Source organism: Oncorhynchus mykiss, chromosome 6 (genome assembly GCF_057628025.1).
Source record: "Oncorhynchus mykiss isolate SJ-2025 chromosome 6, ASM5762802v1, whole genome shotgun sequence".
Lineage (NCBI taxonomy): Eukaryota > Metazoa > Chordata > Actinopteri > Salmoniformes > Salmonidae > Oncorhynchus > Oncorhynchus mykiss.
In genome coordinates this window covers 57,647,661-57,670,443 of record NC_143027.1, presented here as the reverse complement: position 1 = coordinate 57,670,443, position 22,783 = coordinate 57,647,661, and the positions used below count along the sequence as shown (strand labels likewise).

Here is a 22,783-nt window from a genome sequence, read left to right as displayed (position 1 = left end):
TTGTGAAGAATCAACAACAAGTGGGACACAATCATGAAGTGGAACGACATTTATTGGATATTTCAAACTTTTTTAACAAATCAAAAACTGAAAAATTGGGCGTGCAAAATTATTCAGCCCCTTTACTTTCAGTGCAGCAAACTCTCTCCAGAAGTTCAGTGAGGATCTCTGAATGATCCAATGTTGACCTAAATGACTAATGATGATAAATACAATCCACCTGTGTGTAATCAAGTCTCCGTATAAATGCACATGCACTGTGATAGACTGAGAGGTCCGTTAAAAGCGCAGAGAGCATCATGAAGAACAAGGAACACACCAGGCAGGTCCGAGATACTGTTGTGAAGAAGTTTAAAGCCGGATTTGGATACAAAAATATTTCCCAAGCTTTAAACATCCCAAGGAGCACTGTGCAAGCGATAATATTGAAATGGAAGGAGTATCAGACCACTGCAAATCTACCAAGACCTGGCCGTCCCTCTAACCTTTCAGCTCATACAAGGAGAAGACTGATCAGAGATGCAGCCAAGAGGCCCATGATCACTCTGGATGAACTGCAGAGATCTACAGCTGAGGTGGGAGACTCTGTCCATAGGACAACAATCAGTTGTACAACAGTCGTATATTGCACAAATCTGGCCTTTATGGAAGAGTGGCAAGAAGAAAGCCATTTCTTAAAGATATCCATAAAAAGTGTTGTTTAAAGTTTGCCACAAGCCACCTGGGAGACACACCAAACATGTGGAAGAAGGTGCTCTGGTCAGATGAAACCAAAATTGAACTTTTTGGCAACAATGCAAAACGTTATGTTTGGCGTAAAAGCAACACAGCTGAACACACCATCCCCACTGTCAAACATGGTGGTGGCAGCATCATGGTTTGGGCCTGCTTTTCTTCAGCAGGGACAGGGAAGATGGTTCAAATTGATGGGAAGATGGATGGAGCCAAATACAGGACCATTCTGGAAGAAAACCTGATGGAGTCTGCAAAAGACCTGAGACTGGGACGGAGATTTGTCTTCCAACAAGACAATGATCCAAAACATAAAGCAAAATCTACAATGGAATGGTTCAAAAGTAAACATATCCAGGTGTTAGAATGGCCAAGTCAAAGTCCAGACCTGAATCCAATCAAGAATCTGTGGAAAGAACTGAAAACTGCTGTTCACAAATGCTCTCCATCCAACCTCACTGAGCTCGAGCTGTTTTGCAAGGAGGAATGGGAAAAAAATTCAGTCTCTCGATGTGCAAAACTGATAGACATACCCCAAGCGACTTACAGCTGTAATCGCAGCAAAAGGTGGCGCTACAAAGTATTAACTTAAGGGGGCTGAATAATTTTGCACGCCCAATTTTTCAGTTTTTGATTTGTTAAAAAAGTTTGAAATATCCAATAAATGTTGTTCCACTTCATGATTGTGTCCCACTTGTTATTGATTCTTCACAAAAAAAATACAGTTTTATATCTTTATGTTTGAAGCCTGAAATGTGGCAAAAGGTCGCAAAGTTCAAGGGGGCCGAATACTTTCGCAAGGCACTGTATGTATCTATAAGCGACCCTACCTGTGTAGCGCCTTCTAACAGTCTGTTGGTCTGAGTGAAGAGACTCTGCCAGTTAGGACAGTATGTCACCTTGGCCATAAACCAATGCTCCTGTGGACCTTGTCACCACACAGTCTACCTAGAGCAGAACGATTGGGCGGCAGACCCACTTTCTGATCACGTATCCTCCTGTAGGTTTTTGCTCCAACCCCAGTTGTAACAAACCTGATTCAGCTTAATCAACCAGCAAACTATTAGAATCAGGTGAGCTAGATTCGGGCTAAACCTGCAGTACGGTAGCTCTCCAGCGGCCTCGTATGTCAACCATGCACACATTTCTCACTAGATGTCTGTGGACATTCTAGGATTTGCGTGCTCAACAAACTGTTGCATGCGACATATACACGTTTTCATTGATAATTCAGACCCATACTTGTATTTCTGCGCTCGTTAACGAGCGTTACAACCCCGCCTAGAAAACTCCCTCTATTCACCTTTTATGGTGGTAAAAAAACACCCTAATTTGCTGTATGATTTGGAGATGTTGAATCTGGACCATGACAGTTTATAAAAGAGAGAGCAATGGCAAAGTTGATCACATTTCTGTAAAGGTGTGGGCAGAATGTTTTTGAAGTAGTTTATTTTTTTTTAAACAAAAAGAATTCATGCTGCCTATACCTGGTGCCAAACACTGGCCGCACAATCTACAAGATTGATTGTCTATTGAACAGTTTAAAAGTAAATGCTGCCTACAGCCAACACTTCTAATCAAAATACGAATTGCCGTTCAATGTTTTGTTCATCAGTACATGATTGTGTTTCTGTCTCCTACCTTGGTATCGACTCTGAGATTTAAACAGGCCATTATGTTGCGCTCCTTATTGCACAGCAATACTGTAGCCTACCCATACTGTCATAGGCTACCGGTCTATTTACTTTCGAGCATGGTTGGCTATTAAATGAGCGATGGAATGGTAGCCTAATATTTGTTGTGTATCAGTAAATAAATGCTGCTATGCCATCTTCTTACCAATGGCAAATGCATCCGTTTTGTCACTAGACCTATGTTTTTATTAGCCTACTAGAATTACTGTTCATCGACCACCTCCATTTCCCAAAATGACAGCGTTTGCTTGCAATACAGTTGATCAACCACTAGAAGTTGTGCGTACGAGATTTGCGGAGATACCCACACTTTCCCGTCAAGTTCAACATTTGATAAATACCAACCTTTTGCGGGAACTGGCGCCTGCAACGTTTAGTCTTTTTTTTTTATTTTTTACATTCTTTCATTCCTGGGTTCTTTTGGACTCTATAGCCTCTCAAGCTGGTAATTTAGTTTATGCTGACCATTCTGGTTAGACCTCTTTTTACTGAGGCTTTCCACTAACGTTCTTCTCCCACACGCAGCATGGAGATTTGTGATCCGAGAAACAACATCACCATGTGCCCACTGTGTGACCGCGCTTGCAGCTACTGGAAGCTGAAGACCGCATGCGGCACGGCCAGGGCCAGCCATCTTTTTGACAACCCGGCCACCGTCTTCTTCTCCATCTTCATGGCCCTCTGGGGTGAGCCGTCCCTCCCGTGTTCTCTCCCTCATCTTCTGCCAATAAAACAATGCCATCTGCTACAGACCACAGGACCAGGCCTGTAGAGCAACCTGGTCTCAGAGTCACCCTACTTTTGTTTATGACTTAAATAACCATCTGTCTTATGTAACCATACCAAACATAACATGTCATACTAATTTGAGTGTCCCGGATTTCCATTTACTATGTTACGTCTAGTCTATGAGACCAGGAAGTGCAGAAGCCACAGGAGACCAGTGTCAGTTGCCATTAGAAGACAGTCCTTTTGAGTTAAAATAATGATAATGGTTTGGATTGTAGGTTCCTATATTTGGAGGAGATAAGATGTTACCTCTACCTGTTTGAGTTTCAGAGATGTTGATCTTTTTGACTATATTTATAAAGTATAAACCCTGGTCCCTAGTTCTTTTTCATACTGTAGTCATTAAGCAGGGGTGGCTATAAAAAATATTGTGGCAATTCTGATACTGTTCATTGAAAAATGCTATGATTTTGTCCAATTTGTCACATACGCTGAGGGAAAAAGTTTGACATGTGGCTTGATTGAGCCATATTATGCGGTAAATGTGCCGTGATTGTTTGAAATTGTGAGTCCCCTTTGTTATGCGGTGATCGGTCAGTTTTAATGACACATTACTGCAATGAGTTGACTGTTTTAAGTGGTAATAGTGCAGTAATTGGTCAAATTTGCAAGCCCTTGCATAATAGTTTTGAAAACCAAACCTTAGGCAGTAACTAGACCTAGGGTCTGATTTCAATGTTGGACTCTTTTGGCAGAGCAGGGGCATTCAACCAGGGGTCCGTGGGGGTACTGCAGGGATCCGCATTTTTTCCAAATGTATTGCTAGCACCAACTGAATAAAGGAATTTTGAATTACATACCTATAGTCGAAAATAGGACAATATCTTATATCTAATGCTGTCAACTTGATTTCTCAACTCCTAATGTTGAGCAAATAACACTCATTGGATCCAATTACACTAACTGGAGTATCTGACAGACTTTAAAAAATCATCTGTGAATAGACTACAGTGTGGCTGCTGGTAAGCTTTCTTGACTTGGATATACATTGTTGCCAACCATGGCTAACCTTTGTCTCAACAGCTGCTCTTAGGAGTTCTGAGTTACCTTTCTAGCTTATGGGCTATGTTAGTTTACACCTTCACTTCCAATTATGTTGGGAGATCAAAATAATGAATAACTGTCTACCAAATCTATACATTTTAATATATTGATTTTTTTTTTACTCCTTGCCATATTATTATTATTATTATTATTATTTTTTGCTAACGTATGATGGGGGTACCTGGGCCTCCGGTTTGCCTGGGAGGGAATCCCTGGACAAGAAAAGGTTGAATACTCCGGCATAGAGGAACTTCAACATTGCCGACGTCCGTCAGTACACTTTAATAAAATACAAAATAGTAGCTAGCAAGATGGAGATCAGAGGTTATTTTTAATGAGTGCATTTCACAAGTGGCTAGTTTTACATCAATTACCTTTCTAAAACCACTGCAAAGGTTTTGCCTTCAAACTTTTGGTTTGAATCGCGACGTCCTGGCATGTCTGCCTCGTGATATGTTGGTCGAATATTCTGTCTGAATAGGACCCACCCTGGATAGAGTAGTGATGTAGGCAGAGATGTAGTTCCTCTATGCCAAAAGAGTCCATCGTTGGAGCCAGACCCTGGTCACTGTTGCCTAGTGTCTGGTTTTCGAGACTATGCACAATATGCTGGCTATTGTTGATTTTGCAAAAACTAATTTTGATCGCAAAATCCTGGAGGGACTGATTTTAAGGATGGGTTGTGTTTTGTTTCCCAGCTACCATGTTCATGGAGCACTGGAAGAGAAGGCAAATGAGACTCAATTACATCTGGGATTTGACTGGCTTTGAAGAGGAAGAGGTGAGCCTATGCCTTTGTTTTGGACCTGTTTGGCCAATTTGGACATGCACGTCTAATACAATGAGATATTATTTAATCATGTTTTTTTCTTAATCGTGTTTTTTATGTTTTATATTATGGTGGTTCCTGACGCAGGCACACAAGGTTTGAAATTGATTTTATTTATTAACTTAATTTTCTTGCAGCTTTCTCTACAGCTGCTGTTACTCAATACTAACCAACTTCCCCCGACAAGGTTTATATCACTCTCCCTCACTCTGACATTCTTATCTATGTCAGACAGAATTCATGGTATGTTACTTGTAAACAATGCCTTATTTTAGATTTTTTTTTACATGACCCCTTTCAAACAGTCCCTTATTTGCCACTTTGAGGGGTGAGGGGTGGGAGTAGCCTAGTGGCGATCTGGCCATCATTTCAAGTTTCAAAGTTTATTCACCACATCCACAGGATGCAACGGATGTAAAACAGTACAGTGGCATGCTTAGTTGTGAGCTCTTTCCCAACAGTGTAGTGATATGAAATAACAAATAAAAACACAAGAAATATGAGATAAGATCAAGACAATACCTCAACAACGACTAGGTCTTGAGACGGAATGTAATGTACCACGTTTTAGCCCCACCCCTTTTTAAATATAAAGAAGAGGCAGTGTAAAGAAGGTGTCTTTTTGTCTAGATATGGAAGGAATATCTGTTCTCTCTCTTTTTGTCTCGCTCTCTCACTAAGGTGCTTCTTGATATCCCCTGTCCTTTAAAAAAAAAAAAATTGAGTCACTAGGCAGCACCTACTGATGTTAGCAGAGTTGACAGTTGTTTCCCCTCATACCTGCCTTACCACCAGGGTGTCTGGTAAACTGTGCTTCGTGACTGCCTGCCCCGGTTCTCCCTCGGCTCTTTGCATGTCAGAGATGGTTAAAAGACACTTGCTTAGCCTTCTCCGTTTCTGTCTGCTCGCACAGTTATGGGCTTGTTTCTGTTTAATATCAAATGACTGCAATGACTGTTTATGTTTACCGGTAGATGGGCTAAGGTTCTTAAGTAGACTGGCAAGATAATGAATAGAACCCGTAAAGGTATTCTAGTAGGGTGTCCTTATCAAAATGAGGGTGAAGTAAACATTTCCAAATGCATGAATGCCAAACTCATTTTTGAAAGCCTGCATCCCCTCTTACAGATACTGTACTCCTAACATTGTTCTGTCACACATTTCATCCTGTATGCTAGAAATGTTGGTGGTGTACCCCACCGCACTGAGCTGAAACACTTAGCAGATGACCAAGTTTTTTTTTTGTGTGGGTGTTGCTATGTTCTTGACAACTGGTAAAAACGCCATTTGACCTGTTAGTTCCTCCGTTTTGAGTAAAAATGTGTTGATACCGCTAAGGTGATACCGCTAAGGTGATACCGCTAAGGTGATACCGCTGGACGAGCGTGTATATTAATGTGCATCTGTCCCCTCTAGGACCACCATAGGGCTGAGTATGAGATCCAAGTCATGCAGAAGACCCTGAAGAAACAGGATATGTCTCCCAAGGTAGGCCTTTTCCCTATCACTCATGTGCCTCTTGGTGGGCTGTCAAACAACACACCATAAATATTATTGCATTATTTATTTCATTCTATGTATGCATCCATGCATAGAATAAATTAATTGTTGAAGATTATTTATGGTGTTCAGTGTTTCTCTCTCTGTTATTTTGCTGCATCAAGTGTCTGTTGCGCTGGTGCTCTTGACTTATAGTGTCCGAGATGGGGACTGGGACCATCCTAATGGAAGCACCACAGACTGCTTCTCCCCTCTCTCTTGTCTCTGGGCGACATTTCCTATTCGCGAACACATATGCGCTATGAGTAAAGGCACTGTTACGTAACACATGGCGTTTGTCGCCTCCCACTTTTTGTTCTCTCGTGAACTCCACCGTTGTAAAGTTATCGACGTAGTCGCAGTCCAGAATTGTATTCAATGTCACCGATGAATGCCAATCTAAAGTTGGACTCCTATATAGATGACCTCAATTCTACTGCCACTGTCTCCACATATGCACGTCTCGTCTTCTCCTAGGCTCTAAAATATAATGTATCCTGGAGGTTGTCCACAACCCATAACACCACCCTCAGGTGCTCCTATCAGCTATTTTATTAGTCTTAGATGCTCTGCAGTCTATAGTAAGCTGAACAACCTTCACTGTGTCTGTTTATTGCTGCACAACAATAGTTAGCACATGTTGGATGTCAACACATGCCAGGGTGGTTGTTTATGTCTGGCTTCCTCTGAACTGCAGCTCGTGCATGTCAGCTCCTTTCTCATCAGACCACGAAGGGGTCATTCCATTCCCTTGCTCATCTGGAACCACGGTCTGAAGTCGCTGACCCTCTTATTTATTTTTGTATTATTATTATTTTTTTTTAGACACGTTGAGATGCGGTTTGACTGCACAGTTTCGTGTCCAGGAGCTCAGATTATGTGTGCTTGGCTGGATCGGCATCAGTCCGCTCGGGGCGAGAGTCGCTCTGACTTGTTTGGAAATGGCTGTCAGCATTAAGCAATCACGGCTGAGGACACATTGCTGTCCGGTAGTTGTTTAGGTTTGCTCCTATTTCTCACCCGGTTGTGTGTTAATTACTCTGTTTCAGGATACAAAAGTGAAACTGACATGTACAGACCGTGCACCAGCATATATGATGGGACTTTTCATAATGCTTTTTATGGTAAGTTGATGTGCCCAGGGCCCACACAGCATGTTTGTCTGTGGTATTAGATCCAGGGACGTCACTAGGATCAGGCTTTCAGGGATTTAGCCTTGAATGATTTTGGGTTAGCCCCAAGGCTTTTGCGCTGCTGCGACAGTGTTACATTTTGGTTGTTGTTTTAAGGTGAACTGAATGCATCGCTTAGTTCGTAGAGCCGGGGGTTACGTGAATATTCCCAAAGTCGTCCAAGCGTTATAATAAAACGGAAAGCAATTGCCGTGTGTGGTCAACTAGATGGTCATTTCAGCACCATTGAGACAAGCACAGGAACTCGTCTTGATCAATCAATGTCTGATTTTTTGTTTTCACTGAATCTTCATTTGTATATTTGGTGACACAATTAGGCCGGGAAACTTTAGCTAAGTTAAAGTGAGTGCTCTTGATCATTAGTCTAGCAGTTGAAAGCGATGCAGATCTTTTGGACACACACACACACACACACAATTAGGCCTATAGGTAACTGCCAAAATAATGGAAACACTTGAGTAAATGAGGGATACAAAGTATTTTGAAAGCAGCTGTGGACAAGTCCGGTCCTGGAGTGTCCTGACAAAAGGAAACAAAAATATTTAGGTTGACTTCACCCAGTGTCCAGAAAAATTAATTTGCATGGCATGCTAATATGTGCATGTTTACTTAGAGATATCCCAATTTGCATATTTCAGAAACATTTTAATACAAAAAGTATTTAATTTGTGTTTACATTCAACTGGTAAAAGTTGATTTGTGATACGATCAAGATAAAAAAAATAGATATACCTTTTTATTAGGGCGTGGTGTCTGGCCTTAAACAGCTCATGAAGTCAAAGGTTTTCTTCTCTCGTTCCTCTGCAGATTGGTGTGACCTTTGCTGTAGTGTTCGGGGTCATCCTGTACAGAATCTCCATCAGGGCTGCCTTACACATGAGCTCCAATCCCACGGCTCGCTCCAACATCCGGGCAACTGTCAAGGGCACCGCTGCTGTCATCAACCTGGTGATTATCATCATCATGGATGAGGTCTACGGTGCCGTAGCTCGCTGGCTCACTCTTCTTGGTTAGTCGCTCAAATATGAAAAGGATGCTGTGATCTCACAACTGTACCATATTAGCAAAGCTCTCCCTGTATTAGACCCTACAGTCTATCTGGGAGTGCTACCTGTGTCCAATGTATTTACCACGTTTTTTAAAACTACATTTTTAACTACTTTTTGGTGTTGTCAACAAAAGCTACAGCTCTGGATGATAACCCCCTTGACCACTGAAACCTCTTCAGTTCTTCATCAGTCAAGTGATATAAACTCATTGTGTTTTTATTCTCAGAGGTGCCCAAGACTGACAAGAGTTTTGAAGAGAGGCTGATAATCAAGACCTTTGTTCTGAAGTTTGCCAATGCATTCTCCCCCATCGTCTACCTCGCCTTCTTCAGGGGCAGGTTGAACTCTCCTCTACTCTATTTGACTAATAAGCTTCTCCACAACTCAAACATCTTAACAGATATTCGACCATAGATACACTTTCACCATGAAACCTGATTTTTGTGATTAATCACTTGTTTTGTAGTGTGATTTACGCCTCATAAGGATGGTGGCCAATGAACATGAACTTTTTTTCAATCTGTATGTCCACAGAATGGTTGGGCGTCCTGGGGACTATGTGTATGTTATCGGGTCATACAGGATGGAGGAGGTAATCAACTGTGTTCATCTTTGTTTATCTTTAAACATTGACCAGAATGCCTTTTTAAATGTTGACCAAAATAAGTTCTAATGATTCAATGCTGGATAATTAATGGAAATATTACCATATGCTGTAATGGTTATAACCCTCCCTTATTTACGATGTAACAGGGGCAAGATCCGCTGTAGGTATCCCAGGGCAGTTGTATAGGTTCCAGGCCGGGTGCCCTTGAGCCCTATCCTAAAGACAGGTTGCTTTGTAGATCAAATCAAAGCTAGCCAACCTTCAAACCTGTTAGATTGAGATTACCTCTTATCTGTGTGTCTGACGGGGTTGACTGCTGTCTCGTCTGCACACCAGTGTGCCCACGCAGGTTGCCTGATGGAGCTGTGTATTCAGCTCTGCATCACCATGCTTGGCAAACAGCTCATCCAGAACAACCTGTTTGAAATCGGCATCCCGTAAGTACAGTACAGAGCAGGCGCCATTCTGTCTGGATGAAACTAGGACATAATCACACACCCACTCTCTCACACATGCAGGCACACACACACACACACCCAAGCACTAAAAGAAAGATGCTCAGGGCTAAACTCATATTACTACCATTTCTTTTCTCTGCTCAAAACAGTAAAATAAAGAAGCTGATCAGGCGTCGGAAGTCTGACATGGACTCTCAGCAGCAGGAGGACTATAACATGACCCTACAGCGTCATGAGAAGGACCACTTCCTGGGTCCCTTTGTGGGCCTCAGCCCAGAGTACATGGAGATGAGTGAGTCATATGTCAGTATGTCCAGTAAAGCTCCTGACAGCTTACTGAGGATCAGCCGCCCTCAGCCCACCCTATACCAAATGTTCGTTATCACACGAGACAGTAGGGAAATGAACTACTGCAGTGTGCCGTGAGTAGAGATTTGGAGCAAAGGAACATAGAGATCATAGATATACTATTTAATTCTAGGGGGTGTGATAAGCATGTCTGATTGGATTTTCCCTTTTAAGGTCAACCAATTACTGCCGATGAATTACTTCTAATGTACTGTGCACTACATACATAATTGGTCAACTAAATGTACATTAGTTGACCAATTGTTTTAAGCTTTAAAGCTCTTGCTATTGAGGTCAGGTCTTTGTGTGTGTTTATGCAGGGACGACACAACCATGTTTGTATGAAATTGGCAACTTCTATAAATGTCACTGATTACGGCGTAAAGAGCGGTGTTACCGAGGATAACATTTTCTTGCTTGCTAATTCCAGTAATCACTTTATCGACGGCATAGCTTGACATTTGATTTAATGATGAGAAATGTTGCTTCCTGCCGCTCACGGTATTAGAGCCTGATTAGTTGTAAAACCTCCGATGTGGAACCCTTTCTAAAAATGCATATTCTCTGCTTGAGATAATCTTTAGTGGAGAAGCAGAGAACTGTTTTGTTTATGATGCCCACGTAATCAACGCAAGTGGATTTAGTTGACCTGATTTTACTTTAGTCCTTAGTAGATGTCTTTATCAGTGGCTTCTTTCATAATTGCAGCATCCGACTGAATAACTGGACAATCTCAAAAGCATGTTCATTGAAAAGACACATTGTGTAAGATGGAGATGAGGGGGGGAAACCTCTAGCGTCCGTACATCTGTGCCATAACATACTGATACTACTATATTACTTACTGTATACCAGGAGCGTTGGGCCAGTAACCGAAAGGTTGCTGGATCGAATCCCCGAGCTGACAAGGGAAACATTTGTTGTTCTGCCCCAGTTATTAACCCACTGTTCCCCAGGCGCCGATGACGTGGATGTCGATTTAAGGCAAGCCCCCCCCCCCCCCCCCCCCCCCCCCGCACCTCTCAGATTCAGGGGGGTTAAATACGGAAGACACATTTCAGTTGAATGCATTCCGTTGTACAACTGAATGGGGTATCCCACTTTCCCTTCTTTTTCCCACACCATAAGAAATCTTACTGCTCACTATCCGTGCCGTGGATAAACCTTGAATAATTACTCTATGGAATTCATTCACAGTATTTTGAACTAAAGTGTTTATATTTGCAGTTCCATACCCTGATACACAGAAGCCATAAAGAAGGATTATGGTAATGAATCCAGGGTTAGTTCAATATGTCTAGTTATTAGTTATACTGTACAACTTTATCAACTAGAAATAGTTCATCTCTGGGAAGCAACTATAGAAGCACAGTCATATTGTTGTAGCATAGCAGTCCTATATACACTGACTCAAAGATTCAGTCCATCTTTAGGTTGGTAGGCATGCCTGTTTTTAAGTGGCTTTTTCCAAGGGTACTCGACTGAAAACCAGCTAGGTTTAATATATGGATGCAGCAGACATGAAACCTGCACACAGGCACAAAAGGCCAGAGTGTTTGTACCCATTCAGAATGTGAAGTGGGCAATTTTTGTATATATTTTGTTGCTTTGATCTCTGGAAGTTTTACCCAGTACATTTCAGTAAAGTTTCTGACTGGCGACCCGGAAAGCGAGTGCCAAAACATGGCGTGTCCTCACTCCACCATCTCATTCATGTTCATCTCTCATATGTTCTCCTTGTAGTTTAATACTGTGTATTTTAAATGTAAACGCATATCTAGTGTAGTCTGGAATTAAGAGCAGACTATTATAGGCTTGTGCTCCTCTTTCCACTTCCCTCTATACTCGTGCTCCAGTTATCTAATCTACCCAGCATGCTTTGTGTTGATTTCCTTGTGGTTATGTCCATTTGAATATCTTTTTTTTTATTTTATTTTTTTAACTTGCAGTCATCCAGTTTGGAATGGTGACCCTGTTTGTGGCCTCCTTTCCCTTGGCACCACTCTTTGCTCTGCTCAACAACATCATCGAGATCCGTCTGGATGCTAAGAAGTTTGTCACAGAGGTCAGGCGGCCCATCGCAGCCAGAGCAAAAGACATTGGTACAGTAGGTTTCCATCTCCACACTTTAACAGCACTGGTCTATTGATGCTCTAATAAAAGGAACATTGTTACTTAATTGGAGAGTCCTAGACTTTACCCTACACAATAGATACCAAATTGACTTAGATTGCAGGAGTTTCCCATCTGAAAACACAGGTCCCTCACAAATGTTTTGGTCTTGTTTGTGTGATTACATAATTGAGTCAGTCTCTGACTTTGACCAAATACTGTGGCTATTTGGTTTGAATGCAGCACATTTTTAGCCTACAATAATGCAGTAAAATCTAATGATCCTTAAAAGCCCTTATTATATCCATTCAGTATATCAGTGAGATATACATTTTATGTTAATGTTTTTCTGGTGGTGCACATTTATGGTGTGACCATTATACATTTTTTTTAACCAATGAATCGACCATTGCGTCTACCATTTTTTAAATGAAAATCGGTACATGTTATGAAGCCTGCTTGTCTATTGGTGTTTCGGGCATATCTCTATATCTTATTTGTTCTCTCAGGCATCTGGTATAATCTTCTGAGAGGGCTCAGCAAAGTAGCAGTCATTGTAAATGTAAGTGCATACCTTCACATGAATAAAAAACATCTTAACGTGTTCATTATTTCCAGATCTGTTATACAATGCTGACATTTTGTCATTTGCATTAGTGGACATTTGAAAATAATTTTGGTCATCACCACTCCCCTCTTGTCTGTCTGCTCTCTCCAGGCGTTTGTGATTTCCTTCACGTCAGACTTCATCCCTCGACTAGTCTACCAGTACATGTACAGCCCTGATGGCTCCATGCACGGCTTTGTCAACCACACTCTGTCCTACTTCAACGTCAGTGACTTCCAGCCTGGCACTGCCCCTCTGCAGCCTATGCACCTGGGGTATGAAGTGCAGATATGCAGGTAAGACAGTTAAAATATTATTGCCCCCCACGATGAAATCGGGAAGTGGACTATGAATCTGTCTCCGTGTGTGTGTGTGTACGTCACCACTGGCCCGATTTTTGACTTGGGAGAATGATATCTTGCCATAGAGGTCTGGCATTTACAAAATTACACTGATTGGCCAGATGATGGTGGTGCTATAACAAGCGATAGAAAATGACAACTTTGAAAGGTCACGCTCCTCACTCTGTTTGACATAATGTCATAAAATTCGCTTGCATAGGTCCCTCTCCTCACAAGGAACAAGTTTGCCTCAGCGACCCATAAGATCCACCATGATGGATTTTCCGCCATTTTGAATGTTGTGAAAAACACTAAAAACGCTACTCTGGTACCGAATTATCCATCTGCACGAAAGGTCTCAGTGCAATATTTTCCAGACTAGTAATTAAAACAACATGGCCGCTATTGACCAAAGCTAATGGTAATTTACCATAGTAACCGGAGTCTTCGACTTGACCCTACACAATAGATACCAAATTGAATTAGAGTGCAGGAGTTTCCCATCTGAAAACACAGGTCCCTCACAAATGTGTTGGTCTTTGTTTGTGTGATTACATAATTGAGTCACAGAATCTATGGTAACTTTTGTCATTTATACCTAAATAACTTTTATTTGTTATCTGTGTCCATGAGTTTATATTAGATAGATCATATGGTTCAAGAGAAAAATAGCCTAATTCAATGAAAAAAGCATCTAATCAACAATGGCATTATTTTCAATAAACTCTGCAACTCTTCCAACTATTGACTTTCTTCACAACTTCCACCAGTTTGACGACAAAACATTGACAACAAATACACTACAAGACCAAAATGTCAAACGTTTAATTCCAAGATCATGGGCATTAATATGGAGTTGATCCCCCCTTTGCTGCTATAACAGCCGTGCTTCTACACCTGCATTGCTTGCTGTTTGGGGTTTTAGGCTGGGTTTCTGTGCAGCACTTTGAGATATCAGCTGATGTACGAAGGGCTATATAAATAAATTTGATTTGATGTTGGAAAATTGCTGGAGGCACTTGCTTCCATTCAGCCACAAGAGCATTAGTGAGGTCGGGCACTGGTGTTGGGCGATTAGGCCTGGCTCGCAGTTGGCGTTGCAATTCATCCCAAAGGTGTTCGATGGCATTGGGGTCAGGGCTCTGTGCAGGCCAGTCAATTTCTTCCATACCGATCTCGACAAACCATTTCTGTATGGACCTCGCTTGTGAACGAACTTGTCAAGCTGAAACAGGAAAGGGGATTCCCCAAACTGTTGCCACAAAGTTGGAAGCACAGAATCATCTACAATGTCATTGTATGCTGTAGCGTTAAGATTTCCCTTCACTAGAACTGAGGAAACTATCCCGAACCATGGAAAACAGCCCGAGTCCATTATACAGTTGGTACTATGCATTCTGACAGGTAGCGTTCTCCTGGCATCTGCCAAACCCAGATTTGTTTGTCAGACTGCCAAACCCAGATTTGTTTGTCAGACTGCCAAACCCAGATTTGTTTGTCAGACTGCCAAACCCAGATTTGTTTGTCAGACTGCCAAACCCAGATTTGTTTGTCAGACTGCCAGATGGTGAAGCGTGATTCATCACTCCAGAGAAGTGTTTCCACTGCTCCAGAGTTCAATGACTGTGAGCTTTACACCACTCCAGCTGATGCTTGGCATTGCACATGGTGATCTTAGGCTTGTCGGCAATGGAACCCCATTTAATGAAGCTCTGACAAACAGTTATTCTGCTGACATTGCTTACAGAGGCAGTTTGGAATTCAGTAGTGAGTGTTTCAACTGAGGACAAGCAACTTTTACGCATTACGAACTTCGGCGGTCCCGTTCTGTGAGCTTGAGTGGCCTACCACTTTGCGGCTGAGCCGTTGTTGCTCCTAGACGTTTCCACTTCACAATAACACCACTTACAATTGACCGGGGCCGCTCTAGCAGGGCATACATTTGACGAAATGACTTGTTGGAAAGGTGGCATCTTATGATGGTGCCACATTGCATGTCACTGAGCTCTTCAGTAAGGCCATTCTACTGCCAATGTTTGTCTATGGAGATTGGATGGCTATGTGCTCGATTTTATACACCTGTTAGCAATGGGTGTGGCTGAAATAGCCGAATCCACTAATTTGAAGCGGGGTCCACCTACATACCAATGGTATTCACAAAGTTGATGGTTTAGGATGTTTTACAGCTTTGTCATTCTATATTATTTCATATATTTTACATGTGATAAGGCCACACAGTGGGCCAAAGATAATTACAGACACCTGTAATAATCTGTCTTGTGATAGATTACATAAACTCCTTGAAAGAAACCAAAATTCTGGTTGTTTAGTTGTAAACTTCACAAGTTTCCAGTAATATATCGTCCCTTTGCAACCATTCTCAAGACTCAACATATGCAATCACATTCATATCGACCACACAATGGCACTATAACGGGCACATGTTTTGTTACTTTCAGTATAGTCTAGGTTGAATTGGGAGAGGATATATGGACATGCCTGCTTCCCAATACTGATGACTTATGTCATGCAGGGAGAGTTGAATGGGGACAAATGGATTGGGTTCAGTCAGTTCCATCAGTCATCCTAATGAGCCTTCTCCAACTAGCTAGTTTATTCTTGTGGCTAGAAGATTCAGTGAGGATTTAAAACTTGTCTGCCTTAGTAGGGACTTGGGATAGTGTTCAGAATCATTCTGTTTTTAGCAGAGTAATAGTTTTTTTTTTCTCCCAAAATATAGATGTTAATGCCGTAGTTGTACATTGTGGGTGAAAATCACTCCAATGAATGTGTTTTAGCTGTCACACTGGCGTGATGATATTAACTACACTATCGAGCTACTTCCCCCAGCAGTGCTCTGCAAGCGGGAGCGAAGGAAACGCTGCCCAATGATTTATATACACCGAACAAAAATATAAATGCAACATGTAAACTGTTGGTCCCATGTTTTATGAGCTGAAATAAAAGATCCCAGAAATGTTCCTTAATTATGCACAAAAAGCTTATTTCGCTCAAATGTTGCAAAAATGTGTTTACATCCCTGTTAGTGAGCATTTCTCCTTTGCCAAGATAATCCATCCACCTGACAGGTCTGGCATATGAAGAAGCTGATTAAACACCATGGTCATTACACAAGTGCACCTTGTGCTGGGGACAATAAAAGGCAGTAAAATTTGCAGTTTTGTCACAACACAATGCCGCAGATGTCTCAAGTTTTGAAGGAGCGTGCAATTGGCATGCTGACTGCAGGAATGTCCACCAGAGCTGTTGCCTGATATTTCAATGTTCATTTCTCTACCATAAGCTGTTGTTTTAGATAATTTGTCAGTGTGTCCAACTGGCCTCACAACCACACACCATGTGTAACCGCACTAGCCCAGAACATCCACATCCAGCTTCTTCACCTGCAGGATTATCTGAGACCAGCTACCTGGACAGCTGACGAAACTGTGGGTTCACACCACTGAATAATTTCTGCACAAACTGTCAGAAACCGTCTCAGGGAAGTTCATTTGCATACTTGGAGTCCTCGCCAGGGTTTTGACTTGACTGCAGTTTGGCGTCGTAGCCGACTTCAGTGGGCAAATGATGAATCACAGTTTCAACAGTAGCAGATGGCAGACAAGTGTGTATGGTGTTGTGTTGGCGAGCGGTTTGCTGATGTCAACGTTGTGAACAGAGTGCCCAATGGTGGCAGTGGGGTTATTGTATGGGCAGGCATAAGCTACGGACAACGAACACAATTGCATTTTTATCGATGGGATTTTGAATGCACAGAGATACCGTGACGAGATCCTGAGGCCCTTTGTTGTGCCATTCAGCCATCACCTCATGTTTCAGCATGATAATATACAGCCCGATGTCGTAAGGATCTGTACACAATTCCTGGAAGCTGAAAATGTCCCAGTTCTTCCATGGCCTGCATACTCATCAGACGTGTCACCCATTGAGTATGTTTGGGATGCTCTGGACCGAGGTTTACGACAGCGTGTTCCAGTTCCCGCCAATATCCAGCAACTTCACACAGCCATTGAAGAGAAGTGGGACAACATTCCACAGGCCACAATCAACAGCCTGATCAACTCTATGCGAAGGAGATGTGTCGCGCTGCATGAGGCACACCAGATACTGTCTGGTTTTCTGATCCATGCCCCTACTTTTTTTTTTTTTTTTAAGGTATATTTGACCAACAGATGCATATTTGTATTCCCAGTTGTGGAATCCATAGATTAGGGCCTAATGAATTTATTTCATTTTCCTTATGAACTGTAACTCAGTAAAATCTTTGAAATTGTTGCATGTTGCGTTTAATTTTTTTGTTCATTGCGTACACTAGATGACTGACAGAGTGCGCTGTTTTGAAGCCACTGAACATTCGTCCGTCTTGGCGCTAACCCACCATTTGTAAAAATAAAATAAAAAATTTAAAAAATGCATTGATTAATGTGTACATTTAGTTTTTTCCATGTTTATGACATGACACCTTAATGCATACTTTTAAATTGTATTATGTGAGCTAAACAAAGTAGCTAACATAGCTACCGCCAGCGACATGTGATACAGCTGCCCGGTGAAGCAACTGCTGCCCAATGGGAAGCAACATTGGTAACTGGGAATCACTCTCGATACTAACGTTACACTGTTGCACTTGTCATTCACACCGACTTGTCATTGCGATAGCTTGTTGCCATGTCACGGTGACATCCAGAGGGTGACCAATACTACAAGTTATTTCTCCCTCGCCCATTGAAATAATCACTTTATTTTACAAGTTTTAACTAGAGCCATGCTGCTGCTGTTGCCAGCTATCTAGCAATTAACTAGCTAGCTGGGAAGGGCTCATCAGGACGACTGATTAAACCGAATCCGTTCGTCTCCACTCGACTCTCAATTTGTGCACCAGGCGTGTCCGGATAGCCTCTCCCGTTTTTGAATTGTTGCCACTAATTGTCCCAAGTGGGGGGGCTGCATCATTTGTGCGGGGCCGACATGTTTACTGTGCCTTGTTTTCAAATAGGTATTGCATTCATGAGAATGTGCGTGAAGTCTATCATACTCGTTGGATGCGTTGTCATTTTATAGTAAATAATTTTGCCAATTCTACCCTCTCTCCAGATACAAAGACTACAGAGAGACACTATGGTCCAATACCCCCTATGACCTCTCCAAGGAGTTCTGGGCTATACTGGCTTGCCGGCTGGCCTTTGTCATTGTTTTTCAGGTCAGATGCCTACACAAAAACAAACCCAAGAGTCATTTGAGGGTTCAATCTTTTTATGCTGAAAGTGTTTTATCATATCCTTTTGAATGACTGTTTTTGGAATTGTATTGAAGGAATTGTGAAAGAAATGCCTCGCTCCATACCGTCTGTTTTCCCTTCTAGAATGTGGTGATGCTGATGAGCGACTTTGTTGACTGGCTGATCCCAGACATCCCCAAGGACATCAGTCTGCAGATCCACAAGGAGAAGATCCTCATGGTGGAGCTCTTCATGAAGGAGGAAGAGGGCAAGAAGCTCCTCCGAGACAACCACACCAACCAAAGTCCTTTTCAGCCCCGCTCTCGCCCTGCCTCGCATGCACCTTCTAAATGCTAGTGCCCTAGGGGGCGGCTCCATCTGTCCATTAATCTAGTCTGTTCAAAAACCTTCAGCCCCTCTGTCTGGACTTGCACACTTCACACACACACACAGCAGCCTACTCAAGAAACGAGGGAGGCATTTATTGGCAGGCTTCTGCATCTGCACCCCTTCTGACTTGTAGCAAGTCATTGCCCATCTTTTTGGTGAACCAGGTATCAGGCAGAGGGCTCAGAGTGTTTTTTTATAGTACAATGCAGGAAAACATGTAGATCTTTTTTGAATATGCAATTTTGCTAGCTAATGTTTTTATTTTGTAACTTTTGCCTTTTTAAGACGCTGAGATCAGGTAAAGGAGCTTGCCATTCTGCCTGTTTACCATGCCAATTTGCCCTTATGTCATGTTTTTTTATGTCCTGTTTGTTATAATACTAATTCATAACTATCATGGGCTGTGTTTCCATCCAATTGGACAGACTTTCATGCAAATTTTCCCACCAGAGATGTTTCCATCAAATTGACATGTTGCAGATAAAAGTATGTCCATGATGACGTAGTACACATAAAAATACCGTTTGCAGTTAAATTACAACTTACCTAATAAAAAAAATTGCCTACAAGTTAAAGGTTTCCATCACATTTTCAAATTTACTGATGGTTTTCTCACAAAAAATGTTACGTTATATAGCGAGTCCGCCCACTCTGGTATTGGCAAGTGCGCTCTAGCCAATGTTTCTGCGCGCTGTTGGCTAGAGTGCGCATATAGCCTACATGATGATGACATTATGGACAAAAAAGCAAGATTATTTTAATTTGTCAAATAGCAGCCAAGCATCGACGATCATTTTACCAGAATAAGATCCTCGATATTTATTGGCAAGCAGCATCAAACTCATCACCTATCACTTTCACTACCATGTGAAGTTCATCATAATGGATAGAAACTGCTTGCTTTTCCGACGATTCGTAGTGGCAGGACCACACGTCATCGCGTCACTCCCAAATCAACTTCGATATGATGGTTATTCCACCGATATCTCGCATAATTAATTTTACCTACACAAAAATAACCCACCTTGTCGATATTTGCAAGGTTTACTAAACATTTTACTGTTTCCATCAGACCTGTCACATTTTTTACACTGACATGTGCTTTACTAGCATAAAAAGGTTGGCTGGAAACCTGGTTACAGAAAATGTATAATAGCCATGTTGTGAATAAAATTCTAGCAATGCTCTGTCAAACATTTAGAAGGGGGCAATGGCCTCCATTTTTGTTTCATAAGCACAAATTATTTTTGAGTTTTTATTTTCTGATTAAAAAAAAAATGGAATGGATCCCATGCACAGACAACTATTTCAAGGAGAGGAAGAATGTATTTTGTCAGCTCATTTTGTATATTGTTTGTAAGTAAACTATACTTTTTAATGCATATCCAATACACAGTCAATATTGAATCCTATTAATATACAGTCTACAAAACATTAGGAACACTGTCCTAATATTGAGTCGCACCCTCTTTATCCCTTAGAACAGCCTCAATTAATCAGGGTATGGATTCTACAAAGTGTTGAAAGCATTCCACAGGGTTGCTGGCCCATGTTGACTCCAATGCTTCCCACTGTTGTGTCAAAAAGGCTGGATGTCCTTTGGGTGGTGGACCATTCTTAATTCACATAGGAAACTGTTGTGTAAAAAAAAAAAACGTCAGTGTTGCAGTTCTTGACACTCAAACCAGTGCGCCTGGCACTTATTACCATACCCCGTTCAAAGGTACTTTAAATCTATTGTTTTGCTCGTTCACCTTCTGAATGGCACACATAAACAATCCATGTTTCAAGGATTAAAAATTATTCTTTAACCTGTCTACTCCCATTCATCTACACTGATTTAAGTGGATTTAACAGGTGACATCAATAAGGGATCATAGCTTTCACCCGGTTTCACCTGGTCAGTCTGTGGAAAAAGCAGGTGTTCCTAATGTTTTGTAAACTCAATGTATATCATTTGTAAAACAGGATCAACTTTCATAAAAAAAAAAAAATCTTAACACAGGTAAAACATTAAAAGCCTTTTTAAAACCGCATGATCAAATGAAGCACAAAAACAAACGAGAAGATTAAAAAAAACTTATATCCTTTGTGGTACCATGTCCCTGTTCCCTGTTTTGCTTGTTTGTGACCACTGTTTTTTTTATACAGTATGATCTGTAAATCTGTGTTTAGGAATGTGACTGACCTTTGATTTAATCCCTTTTTTTGTGCCATAAGACTTCTGATCAAAGAGGTGTTTTAAAAAATAAAATTAAAATGTACTTCACTTCAATGGAATGACATGGAACCTGCCCCCCCCCCCCCAGACTGTTGGAATGAGTTACATTATTCACAATTATATTTTATTTTCAATTATCTGTACAATATTTAACTGTCTTAAACTTCTGTTTTGTGTGTCTGCGGTATTGAAATGTATCAACATCGACCTCTGGCAATAGAATATGTTTGGAATATTACATTACGCCAGGTGTTTGATACTGATTTATATAAGATGTCTTTCATTTTGCTTATAGAAAGAACTCTGACCATTAACATAGTCTAAAATGTATTTGTTAGGACACTGCAGAATATTGCATTACCTCATATTGTAATTTCTGATGCAAGGACATCTTTTTTTTTTTATTTTTTTTTTTAACTTCTAATCGACTTAATATGGTTTGTTCACTGTACGACTTATAGGCCGACGCTGAATGGCAGCCGCAATACCTTGTTTTAGATTCGAGTGGCATCTTATTCCCAACTGATCCTTAGGTATTTCAGTCCTTGATATTCCTCTTGCTATAGATTTAACTGGAGCAGTAGAGAACAACTTGGTGTATTACATATTTACCTGAATTGTACAGCAACATTACAACTATATTTGATTAGGATAGTACTACATTTATTTCAGTTGTGATTCTTTTTTTTTTTTTTTGACAGCAGGGCTTATATTTACACTAGAGGACTGTCAGCCTAAAGTTAACATTTGTTGATGTTTGAATTCCAATAAAAGAATACAAGTTATGAGAAGTGTACAGTATAAGTATGTGTGCGTGTCATGTTTTCTTTATATAATTGATGCCTCATGTTAGCAATACAATGTTTTCACCCTGAACATGGAACAAAAGCGCCACTAGTGTTCATCAAAAGCGAAACATTGGCAAGGGCTGTCGTGTGTGTGTAGCGAGGAGGGGGTAAGCAGAGGGCCTATGGGGACGTGACAGGCCAGAAGAGAATGGGGTGGGGACGTGAGAAGGTGTGAGGAGAGATATAGAGAGAATCAGTTTTATTTGTATTTAAGAATATATACAGATAGTTCAAAGGATCCAGTGAGTGGAAGGGTGGGGGCTTGGGTATATATATCCCAGATTTTAATGTTGGAGTATGAAAGCGGTTAACTGATTGTGTCAGTGGATACGGTAGAGATGATGGCCATGATTGTAGGTTTGAGATGGGTGGAGGAGGTGAAACCACACAGTGGTGGTCCACTCTGATTCAGCTGCAGTGTTGGGTAGTGTGAAGAAGTGCAAGTTGAATTTGGGAGACTTGTTTGTGGAGATGGTGCTGTCAATGGGAGTGACGGTCATCTTTTGTTGTGTTCCCAGCCATGTGGGGGTGGGAGTAATGAGAAGGCCGATGTGGTGGCTAAGAGTGCTGTGAGGAGAGGGGGTAGATATTCAGGTCCCGCAGGGCCCCGCAGAGAAATCAAGTCCTTGATCCGGGAAAAAGGGATTGATCTTTGTCAAAGGGAGTGCGATGCTAGTAGTAGAGGGAGGCAATTTTATGACATGCATTGGTCGGTAAAGGAAGAGGTGGGGAGTATGGGATGG

General features: G+C 41.5%; 1 protein-coding gene across 2 annotated transcripts in view; it reads left to right on the top strand.

Moving 5' to 3' along the window:
- ano1a (anoctamin 1, calcium activated chloride channel a) overlaps positions 1 to 21,996 on the top strand; it is a 45,319-nt gene extending 23,323 nt beyond the window's left edge. For both annotated transcript variants that reach the window (XM_090238412.1, XM_021607006.3), the window contains exons 12-25: positions 2,952 to 3,112; positions 4,958 to 5,040; positions 6,505 to 6,576; positions 7,677 to 7,751; positions 8,628 to 8,829; positions 9,096 to 9,207; positions 9,404 to 9,461; positions 9,813 to 9,913; positions 10,084 to 10,226; positions 12,232 to 12,384; positions 12,904 to 12,956; positions 13,113 to 13,297; positions 18,458 to 18,563; positions 18,726 to 21,996. In XM_090238412.1, the coding sequence (XP_090094538.1) occupies positions 2,952 to 3,112; positions 4,958 to 5,040; positions 6,505 to 6,576; positions 7,677 to 7,751; positions 8,628 to 8,829; positions 9,096 to 9,207; positions 9,404 to 9,461; positions 9,813 to 9,913; positions 10,084 to 10,226; positions 12,232 to 12,384; positions 12,904 to 12,956; positions 13,113 to 13,297; positions 18,458 to 18,563; positions 18,726 to 18,938 (1,717 nt within the window). In that variant the 3' untranslated portion in view covers positions 18,939 to 21,996. The remainder of the gene's footprint in view (positions 1 to 2,951; positions 3,113 to 4,957; positions 5,041 to 6,504; positions 6,577 to 7,676; positions 7,752 to 8,627; positions 8,830 to 9,095; positions 9,208 to 9,403; positions 9,462 to 9,812; positions 9,914 to 10,083; positions 10,227 to 12,231; positions 12,385 to 12,903; positions 12,957 to 13,112; positions 13,298 to 18,457; positions 18,564 to 18,725) is intronic.
- Positions 21,997 to 22,783: the final 787 nt, after the last annotated feature.